Genomic DNA, 11133 nt, shown 5'->3' on the forward strand with positions numbered 1-11133 from the left:
GGAGAGGCACAGAAACCATGTTGCTTGAAGTGTGAAGTTTCCACAGTCAGTGATGATTTGAGCTGCCATGTCATCTGCTGGTGTTGGTCCACTGTGTTTTCTGAAGTCCACAGTCAGCACAGCCATCTAGCAGGACATTTTAGAGCACTTCATGCTTCCTTCTGCTGACAAGCTTTATGGAGATGCTGATTTCATTTTCCAGCATGACTTGGCACCTGCCCACACTGCCAAAGGTACCAAATGCTGGTTCAATGACCATGGTGTTACTGTGCTTGATTGGCCAGCAAACTCACCAGACCTGAACCCCATAGAGAATCTATGGGGTATTGTCAAGAGGAAGATGAGACACCAGACCCAACAATGCAGATGTCCTGAAGGCCGCTATCAAAGCAACTTGGGCTTCCATTACACCTGAGCAGTGCCACAGGCTGATTGCCTCCATGCCACGCCGCATTGGTGCAGAAATTCATGCAAAAGGAGGCCCAACCAAGTATTGAGTTCATAGAAAGTAACATACTTTTCAGAAGCCTGACATTTCTGTTTAAAATATCCTCTTTTTTATTGATCTTATGTAATATTCTAATTTTCTGAGACACTGAATTTTGGGTTGTCATTATCTGTAAGCCATAATCATCAAAATTTCAAGAAAAATGGCTTGAAATATTTTACTCTGTGTAATGAATCTATATAATATATGGGTTTCACTTTCTGAACTGAGTGACAAAAAATATTGACCTTTTTCATGATATTCAATTTTTTTGAGATGTACCAGTGTGTGTGTGTATATATATAAGCTGTTGTGCTCAAAATTATTCATACCCTTGGTAAATATTATCAAAGAAGGTTGTGAACATTAATTTGTATCAATCCTTTAGGTATATATATATATATATATATATATATATATAAAAATGTAATTGCTTAAATCGAACCTTTCATTGGAGGATAAGAATTTAAAATGGGAGAGAAATCTCATTATGAAATATTTTTCTCTAATACACATTGGTCACAATTAATCATACCCTTTTATCCAATACTTTTTGCAACCTCCTTTTGCCAAGAGAACAGCTCTGAGTCTTCACCTATAATGCCTGAAGAGTTTAGAGAACATCTGACAGGAGATCAGAGACAATTCCTTCATCCAGAATCTCTCCAGACCCTTCAGATTTCCAGCTCCATGTTGATGCTTCTCCTCTTCAGTTCGCCACTCATTTTCTATAGGGTTCAGCTCAGGGAACTGAGTTGGCCAGGGCAGAAGCTTGGTTTTGTTCTCAGTGACCCATTTTTGTTTTGGTTTTGATGTTTGTTTGTGGATCATTGTCCTGGTGGAAGATCCAACCATGTCCAATTATAAGATTTCTAGCATGGACAGTCAGTTTAAAAAAATTTAATCGAATCCATTATGTCATCTATCTGAACAAGATGTTGAGGACCTCCGGCAGAAATATAGGTCCACAACATCAAAAATACAGCAGTATATTTCATTGTACACATGGGGTACTTTTTATCCCTGTGTGCACCAAACCCATCTTGAGTGTTTGCTGCTAAAAAGCTAATTTGTTTAGTTTCATCTGACCATTGAACCCAGTCCCGTTTAATGTTCCAGTCATGTCTAGGAAATAAATATGCTGGAGCTTGTTTTTGGATAAGAGCGTATTCTTTTCTAGTTTTTTCTTGAAACCCTCCCAAACAACATTTTTTTTAGACTTTCTGACCTCAAGACTCAACTATTTTCTGCAGTTCTCCAGCTGTGATCCTTGGCCACTCAAACTCTAGTCCTCACCGTGCATTAGGATGATATAGACACACGTCCTCTTACTGTATTAGAGAAAAATATTTACCATAAATATATTTAATATTTACTTACCCACTTTTTTTTACTTTAATTAAAGGTTAGATTTTTTTTTAATGAAAGATCAAGTGGATAATCAATGCAGAACAGACAGAACAATGCATATATATTTCTGTCAAGACAACTCTGAGGGATTGTCATGGTAATATACATGACAATGTTAATGTATTTGGTCTTGGCGGAATAGAGCTGCTACGCTGCTGTTGTGGCAGAGCAAGTACCGAGACTTACTACTAAGCATGTAAGAAATATTGCTGCTGCAAATATAACAATGCATGAAATAACTCCCATATAACATACATGAATCACCTCGTAGCAGATCTATACAGGTGGAGCTGGGGAAGGTGGAGGGTTTCTGAAGCAAGCTGCAACTGCTACAGCAAGCACTAGTCATGTATTTGAATGTTGAGGAGCGAGCTCATTGGCTACCGATACAGGAGAGAACCAATCAGCTGTGCCATGTGATGATGTCATTAGGTCAGATTGAGTTAGACCTATCGGACTGCGCCATCTAGAGTTTGTGTGTGTGTGTATGTGTGTGTATATATATATAATATATATTAAAATAAAAATAAAACTAACAAATGATTATGATGTTTGTTTCTCACCTGATTAAACACGGAGCACAGTGAGCTCGGCATACTACTGTTTTAAATATGTATTGTTGCATACCGCCTTGTTTCACAAACTATTTGTAGTGTACAGTATATACTGTGTAGTATGCGGTAAGTAGCTAATATTCCACTCAGCGCACTTCCTTCGAAAATTTTTACCATTTTGATTCCAAAATCAGTGGCTGGATTAAACAAGGAACGTAAATGAAAAGTTTATCATTGCATAAAACGGACTTATTCAAGTGTAACTTAAAAACAAAACGCAATAATGCAGCCTGCTAGTATTGCATTCCAAAGCAGCAACAACAGCCATTTAAGCGGCACGGAAACATGCAACCGAGCAACGCCTCCTTAAATCTCCTAGCGGCGGGCCGCGCATCTCGCGCATTCCACCTTAAAAGCGCTCAATGCGATCAACGCACGCGTACAGTATGTTTCCGTTTTTTCCCCCCAGCGCGCTCGCACCGCGGCTCGAAAGACTGCGAGCGTCACGTCGAAGGCAACACTGACGCACTTCATCCACTCTATCAAGCTTGAAGCCCATTAGGAATAATGTCTGAGCCGTACCGCGAATGGATCCTGGGCTCCATAGACTCGCTGAGGTCGAGGAAAGCGCGACCGGACCTGGACAGAATTTGCAGGATGGTCAAAAGACGACACGGCTCGGATTGGGACCGAACCCGGTCAGAACTAGAGAAACTGATAGAGGAGCAAACGGTGCTCAAAGTCAACTATAAAGGCTCGGTTTCCTATCGCAACGCGGCAAAGGTGCTAAGAGGCAGGAGAAAAACCGAGCAGAGCAAGTGTGCGGTGAAACAGCCTTCTCTCGCGGACTGGAGCACCGGCGACAGCGCTCTGGGTCCCGTGGATGAGGATCACATGGAGGACATGGAAGTAAGTGAACCGAGAAGCGGCTGCGCTCCGGCAAAAACGTGACGCGGAATGTGAAGTATTGGTGTTTTTATCACTAGTTGGAGTGCTCCGGCGTATGCGAACGTGAAAGCAAGCGCAAACGCGCACACAGAGAGAGACGCGCGCGCGCGGACTGGCGCAGACGGGGAGCGGCGCGATGCTTCACGAGCGTCGGGAAATCGCCAACAATGGAAGCGCTCGATCTGCGAGGTCCAAATCTTTCGGAGCGAGTTTTTGTGTGCGCTGGATGAGTCCGGTAACGTTAACTCAACTTTCGCGATGCAATGCTTGTCAATTAATCCGAACTCGCTTTTGCACGGCGGGGGAAAGTCACCAAAAACATCACGGTTCAGCCGACTGACGCATTTCGCACAAGGAGCGACACCGGAGACAATTGCATTAGCGATTATTGAACGTAACGTACTGGCGAGAGACCATTTATTTATTTATATATATATATTTTGCGCTTGTGCGTGTCGTGACCGAGTCGACACGACCATTGCTAGGGATCATTGAAGCGCAAGTCATTAGACGCGCTGCTGGATGGTCCTTTCTGTCCGTGAACGCGAAGTGCGACCGAAGTCGTCAGTGCGGCTTGTGACCTTGCCGTACTTATTTATCGCGGGTTAACATGTGAGCAAAGGTGAACGTTAGTTTTGGATGTGTTTTAAGGGAGAAAATGTCGGCTTTAGCCACGTTTAACATTAGCTTGCTTTGGGACGCGCTTGTCTCAGGCAGGCAGCGCGCCTCTGAGCGAAGCGGGGCGGGTTCATGAATATTAACTAGGCTGCGTGAACTTCGCCAGTGGCGTGCCTCATTAATATACATGAACTCACCACGCTTCGCTCTCGGGGCGCTGACGAACCTGGCGTAACTTAATATTCATGAGCCCGCCCCGCCCCGCTTCGCTCTCAGCGCGTGAGTCGGAGTTCAGCGCGCCTCGGTTCAGCAAACTCACTCCGTAATGTTCCTCATACTGTATGATTAAGTTATTTCGATGTGTTTGTAACGTTCCTAACACCACTGTGCCGACCAAAACCGGGGTTCAAAGCGTACGAAAGAACGGGCGAAGAGGCATTTCTGGCTCACTCCCGACTGAATAAACAGTGCGCCCGGCCTTCAGATACTGAACCTCGAGTCGATGATAATCCAGTTTTGCAGAGCGACGGATTGAGCATAATCACAAAGTGTGGTTGTCGAAATCTGTTGGTTTAAATGTGAAATACTGGTTCGTTCTAGTATTGCTAATCATTATGAAGTCCTGTTCAAAGCCCCTGCTTGCGTGCTAATACTGTAGATGTTTTCGTCCTCCCATCATCTTGGTATTTGTTATGCTTTTTAGTGGAAATATTCCTGGTCTTGTGAACATTTCCTGCGTTATTGCACCGGACGGTTCAGTGAACCAGTAGCAGGGCAGGTTGGCACACTAAATGGGGGTTAAGTTGACATAATGGGAGTCAGCAATGAAATAGCTTATCATTTCAGAAAAATGTAAACAGTTAGGAAACACAAAACAGTTTGCGAAACAAAAATAAATAAAACAGCAAATGGAATAAAAAAAAAAAAACCCGGCCAGATTTAAAACGCACAACTTGGCCCAAGAAAAATGGGGACATTTGTGTAAAACATTCAACCTTTCAGAATCAAACATTCAAATCTGCCTGCCCTTCATTAGAAAGTTGACTCAGTCATTCTTCTTGTGTTCAGTCATTTAACAGTAAAAAACTATGACAGTACTAGAATTTCACGAAGATCGTGCTAATTTAATATGAGATGTTTTAAACCACTGCCAGGGAAAAGCATTTTTTGCAATATTGGACTTGTGTTGAAACCTTGGAGTTGTAAAAATATACTGCTTGTAATCAAAGTAAAAGGGGTTTAATCTATTTAGAGGCCAGTATTATTTTAAAACAGTATATGATTATTTATACACTACTGTTCAAACAGTAAAGATTTATTTTTTCATGTTTTTGAAAGAAGTCTTTTATGCTCACCAAGGGTGTATTTATTTGGTCATTAAGATAGTAAAAACAATAATACTATTGCTAAATATTATTACAATTTAAAATAACTGTTTTTATTTATATATATATATTGAAATGTAATTTATTCCTGTGATCAAAACTGAATGTTCAGCTTCATTCCTCCAGTCTTCAGTGTCACATGATCCTTCAGAAATCATTCTAATATTCTGATTTGATGCTCAAGACACATCTATGATTATCATCAATGTTGAAAACGGTATATTTTAGAAGATATCTTTCTTTGACGAACAGAAGGTTAAAAGGTTCAAGCGTTTATTTGAACTCGAAATCTTTGCTGTCACTTTCGATCAATTTAATGCATCCCTGATGAATAAAAGTGTAGTGTATCTACTTTTATTAGATAGTTTATATAAAGTTCCATAGAAACTGTAGAAAACACTGTTTCAAATGGCACACGTGAGGCATTTTGTTGAATCCTCATGTTGCATTCGTTTCTATGCAGTACTGGCAGTGATCATGATAATAATAATAATGCTGCAATCTTTTTAGGACGAGATGTCCACGACAGCGGGAATGGACAGCAGCATGGACGAGGAGGGGGATGAGAGCAGTCTGGATGCCATGTGCGCTCAGAGCACCGCTGACTCGGGCATCAGCATGAGTCCCATCACCAGCAGTAACGCCAGTCAGCCTGTTCCCTCACCCACATCCTCAAAGAACTCTCCTACCCATGATGCTCTGCGGCAGGACACCGACAGCGCTTGCATCCTATCTGAGCACATACAGCCAGAAGCCCAGCAAGACACAGGTACCCAAGTCCTGTTGGTCATTTTTTTAAATGAACTTCTCAAGATAAAATGCCAAACTAACCAGCATTTAAATAGAGATAGTAATTCAAATAAATGAGTTCAAGATTAGTTAAAGAGCAAGTCTTGTGAAACTTCACGTAAGGCCTGTTCACATCAAGGACGATAACTATAAAAACAACGGTAACGATATAGTTCAATATTAAAGAATCGCAGAGTCCACACCACAGCTATAACGATAAAGGCACAGAGAAACGATATCGTTGGAATCACTTTCAGAATGATTTTTTTCCTGCTGATGAATGATAAAAAACTTTTTTTGTTATTGCATCCACTCACATTCCAACACGCAGCCTTGGTTGAGCATAACCAAAAACAGAACAAAAAAAATTAAAGCGTCAAAATAAACCAAACTAAACCAGAAAGAAAAACGCAAGCATTCACAAACAATGCAACAAATTGCTGAATTTGCATGAATTCTTTTGATCTTAAGAATGGCAAATTGCGTCTGTCCAAAGGGTCATTTAAAAGTATGGATATTTTTGCAGTATAGAAAAATTTTAGTGGCCAATTTTTATTTATCTATATTTATTTATAAATAAGCATACCTTATTTTATCCCTGTCGCAGATGTTCCAAGATGATTGTGTAATCTTTTTTTTTTGAGCTCTCCTACACTTAAGTGACTAATAAAATAATCAAGTCTTTCTTGAATATACATCTTTTTCTCACTGAATTTGTTAGAAAGGTACTGTAAGTCTAAAGAGACAAACATACAAGCACACATTTTGACAGGGTAAAGTGTTTGCACCCATCAGTCTGTTACAATTCCTGTTCTCATTTCGTTCATTTTCTGCCAAAGTCAGGCATTGCATTGCCTGTCAAGGAGTTGGAGAGTTGAATAATTGTTGAGAGTGACAGGCCTCCATCAGAAGAAGCCGAGGTTAAATGTGTAAGAGATTTGAGTTGGCAGTGTCTGTCGTTGAAACCCACAGGATCTGTGGCGCTCGTGCAGCAGCCAGCGGCCATCTGTCTCTCCACTCTTCACGTCGAGGATCCGCTGCTGTCACACTGCACAGCCGCGCCGGTAAGCATGTCCGCCCTGCGCCTCCAATCACAGCACATCTGTCCTGTTCCTCTGCGTCATATTGTGTCTGTCTGTCATCAGGACGAGGCGCTGAAGTCAGACGGAGGGCCTGATCCTGTTGAGGAGGGTGAGGATTCTGCCCGTGCTCTTTAAATTTCACACCGTATCTGTCAACTCATTGGATGTTACATTTTTATTTGAACCTGTGCTTTCTCAGGTGAAATGTGCACTAAGAGCACAACAGAGGAAGAAATTAACAATGGAGGGATGAATATTGGAAAGTGAGTAACAGCCAACATGTTCTTTGTGTCTTCTTGTGTTAATAAATAGACTTAAACTTAGTGTGTCATTTCTGTGGCATCATACGGAATAAGTGTAATGTTATCAAACACTTTGCAATGTGCCATCAAACTCACACCATTGGACATAAACTATGAGGCTTTAATCTGTTTTTGGTCATTCTCAGTGATGTGGTAAAGAAAGAAATCGGGCAGGACCCTTTGCTTTGGAGCGTGGCTGATGTGGCCAGTTACTTCACGTCTGTGGGCTTCCCTGAGCAGGCGCTGGCTTTCAGAACACAGGTTAGTACTGTAGTGAACCAAACCTGTCAAGAGCATATTTTAACCCAAAGTCTACTGATCCATTTTTGTGCTTTTTGTATAATAAAAAAATCGACAAATGATTAGGAAGTAAACTAGTGAGTGCGGACCTTGCGAAGCCATTACGATTTTTATTGATCTATGCACCCAAACTGTTGGTTGAGCGCAGTGATTGCACATCTTTTTTTTTCTTTTTTTTCATTTGAACCCAAAGCCTTTTGTATAATAAAAAAATCGACAAATGATTAGGAAGTAAACTAGTGAGTGCGGACCTTGCGAAGCCATTACGAACTGTTGGTTGAGCGCAGTGATTGCACATCTTTTTTTTTCTTTTTTTTCATTTGAACCCAAAGCCTAAAGAAATGCATGGAAAAATGAGTTTGCCTAGCAAAAATGAAATCTTAATTTTACAATGCAAAATATATTATTTTCATGCCAAAGATAATGTGCAGGACATTTCTTTAACTTGTGCTGAGTTTAGGCTTCCCATGGCTTTGGAAAAACCATTTTAAATTGTTATTTCCAGGCCAGGTAAAGTTCATCTAAATGAATGAAATGAATTAAATTCTGTAGTGAATATTTATTTTTCTAGCTATGCTCAGCTCTGTGCAGGGGAAGTAGTGGCCTAACGGTTAGAGAGTCGGACTCATAACCCAAAAGGTTGTGGGTTCGAGTCTCGTACCGGCAGGGATTGTAGGTAGGGGGAGTGAATGTACAGCGCTCTCTCCCACCTTCAATACCATGACTGAGGTGCCCTTGAGCAAGGCACCGAACCCCCAACTGCTCCCCGGGCGCCGCAGCATAAATGGCTGCCCACTGCTCCGGGTGTGTGTTCACGGTTTGTGTGTATTCACTGCTGTGTGTGTGTGCACTTTGGATGGGTAAATGCAGAGCACTAATTCCTAGTATGGGTCACCATACTTGGCCACATGTCATGTCACTAAAATATTCATTTACTTTGTAAGTGCAATTTCAGGAAATTTTGTATTTTTTTTTAAAGGTGTAGGAACACTAAAAAAAAAGCTTTCCTCTGTCAAGAGTCGCCATTGAATAACAACAATAGGAATACAATACTGGGAATTAAAAACAACTGTACACATTATGATAATGAAATCATTACTTTATCCTAAACATTTTTCTTTTCCCAAAAACAAGAAAATCCAACTACTTGAGCTAGAGTAGTTTTTAGAAATAGAGCTTGTTTGACTAAAAGAAAAAAAAAGCATCAGTATGAGTTATATGGTGACTTTAAACAAACCTCAATAGATATTACTTACAATCATATGGCCGTAATTATGTGAATAAGTTGGCTAAGGAAATTTAAAATCTAAACAAGTCTACAATCTTATGCTTACTGTTTTACGTTGTAATTATATTTTATAATGTAATCTATTGAGGTCGAAGCTGAATTTTCAGTCTTCAGTGTCACATGATCCTTCAGAAATCATTCTAATATGATGACTTGCTACTAAAGCAATTATTATCAGTGATGAAAACAATTGTGCTGCTTTATATTTTTGTGGAAACGGTGACACTCCCCCCCCCCAGGACTATTTGATGAATAGAAAGTACAAAAGAACAACATTCATCTGAAATCGAAATCAGTTGTAACATTATAAATACCTTTACTGTCACTTTTGATCAATTTTCTGTGTCCTTACTGAGTAAAAGTATTTACACATTTGTATCTTCACTTCCAACAGGAAGTAGATGGGAAGTCCCTACTGCTGATGCAGCGCAGTGACGTGTTGACTGGTCTGTCGATCAGACTCGGCCCTGCGCTTAAAATCTATGAGAATCATGTGAAGGTGCTGCAGAGAAGCCACTTTCAGGACGACAGCCGTCTCTTCTCATAGTGCTTGTGTTTTCAGCGAAAACAGATGGAAATTCTCCTGCGCTGGCCACGAAATGAGGGGAAACGTTCACTCTTTAAGACTTGAATTGCACAATCCTCCTCAGCTTATCTTCTCTTCTTCCGTGTGAGGACATGCCGCATGATTCAACCCTGCAGTCTGTTCTTCTGTTCTGTCGGTGTCCTTCTATCCATCCGTCGCAGGGCTGACGGGACCATTCGTCTTAGTAGAAGTGTTATTTTTTGTCTACGGTGGAGCTTTTCATTCACCAGTGTTTTGTCCTTCCGTTTTTGTCAGGTATGATTTACAGTGTCGCAATATTATATAAACATTGTTCCTGTCCAATTAAATGTACGATGTTCAGCGATGTTTTACAGCAGTCTTAAAATGGTCTTGCGAAGTTAGGAAATAAATTCCAGTTTCAGAATCTGAAATTGCATTTGTGGCATCAGTCTTTTCTGTTATGCATTTTGCCTGCTAAGCAGAGATATGGAGTGAGTTATTGATGCTTTAATTCCAGCACTGCACAGCCAGTACATTTACTCTGAGAGAAGCATTCATATTGGCATTCATAGTGAGATAGAAACATAGTTGATTGTGATTCAAAAAATAATTTTTTTTTTTTTTTTTTTGAAAGAAAGAAATGAAAACTTTTATTCGGCAAGAATGAATACCAGACTTAATTTCTAACGCAAAATATAACACAACCTGGAAGTGATTGATAGGCAGGCCCGGATTGGCTAATCGGGAGCCGGTCTGTTTTTTGGCTGTGAGGGCCGGTACTGTCATGCCACTGCTATGGGGTCGGAATATGGATGCTCGTATTTAAGGCATCAAAGCGTCGTCCCGTATGAAAGTTATAACACAGTTTGTCCCATATTCGCAGGCATACGCCATATGACCAGACCATATGAATAACAGATTCTCAATTGATAATTACTCATTAATTTTGTGCAAAATATTGTTTTATTTGTGAACGTAGCCGATTGAAGAAGGCTTTAAGACCAAGCGGAATCACAGCGAGCAGGACTTGCACTTAAAAAATTAACATTTTTTTTTTTTACTTCTAGCACATTCTTAAACTTGGACCTCATTTTACTGAAGTAGAAATCCAAGCGCCAGAAGCAGCCCACACTCAGCCCACAAGTTTTCTTTAATTCATAGGCTATATGGTTGACATAATAGCCATTTTAGTTCAAAAAATTTAAGTGCACAACTTAGACGTTTCATAGACGTTCAGTTGTTATGCTTTCAAATTTCTTGCCATTTGTATGTATGTAATGTCACAGTATTTTCACCTCCTAAATTACTACACTACTTGTGCGGTCACGATTTTATAATGGTACAATTTACTCAGGCCGATGACTTTTTTTGTATGACATCAAAATTATTTTTAGAATATAGGTTAAGCAAAACAAATGTGATT

The 11133-nt window shown here is 40.4% G+C and overlaps 1 protein-coding gene across 2 annotated transcripts; it reads left to right on the forward strand.

Moving 5' to 3' along the window:
- Positions 1 to 2825: 2825 nt before the first annotated feature.
- LOC107602714 (scm-like with four MBT domains protein 1) lies at positions 2826 to 10419 on the forward strand. 2 transcript variants are annotated; one of them, XM_016295283.1, is made up of 7 exons: positions 2826 to 3360; positions 5913 to 6171; positions 7164 to 7255; positions 7337 to 7382; positions 7473 to 7536; positions 7722 to 7836; positions 9558 to 10417. In XM_016295283.1, exons 1-7 carry the CDS (start codon positions 3019 to 3021, stop codon positions 9708 to 9710), a joined length of 1071 nt encoding a protein of 356 aa, XP_016150769.1. In that variant the 5' UTR covers positions 2826 to 3018; the 3' UTR covers positions 9711 to 10417. The 2 variants fall into 2 exon arrangements, with proteins under 2 accessions (XP_016150769.1, XP_016150770.1); XM_016295284.1 differs by lacking the exon at positions 2826 to 3360 and adding an exon at positions 3466 to 3634 and having other exon boundaries at positions 9558 to 10419.
- The last annotated feature ends 714 nt before the right edge of the window (positions 10420 to 11133 follow it).

This window comes from Sinocyclocheilus grahami, unplaced genomic scaffold (genome assembly GCF_001515645.1).
Source record: "Sinocyclocheilus grahami isolate Dianchi unplaced genomic scaffold, SAMN03320097.WGS_v1.1 scaffold333.1, whole genome shotgun sequence".
Classification (NCBI taxonomy): domain Eukaryota; kingdom Metazoa; phylum Chordata; class Actinopteri; order Cypriniformes; family Cyprinidae; genus Sinocyclocheilus; species Sinocyclocheilus grahami.

Excerpts from the sequence above, each read along its gene's own strand:
- LOC107602714 (XM_016295283.1), top strand. The coding sequence starts at position 3,019 with ATGTCTGAGCCGTACCGCGAATGGATCCTGGGCTCCATAGACTCGCTG. Across the intron at positions 6,172-7,163 it reads AGAAGCCCAGCAAGACACAG|GATCTGTGGCGCTCGTGCAG; the intron begins GTACCCAAGTCC and ends TGAAACCCACAG. Across the intron at positions 7,537-7,721 it reads GGAGGGATGAATATTGGAAA|TGATGTGGTAAAGAAAGAAA; the intron begins GTGAGTAACAGC and ends GGTCATTCTCAG.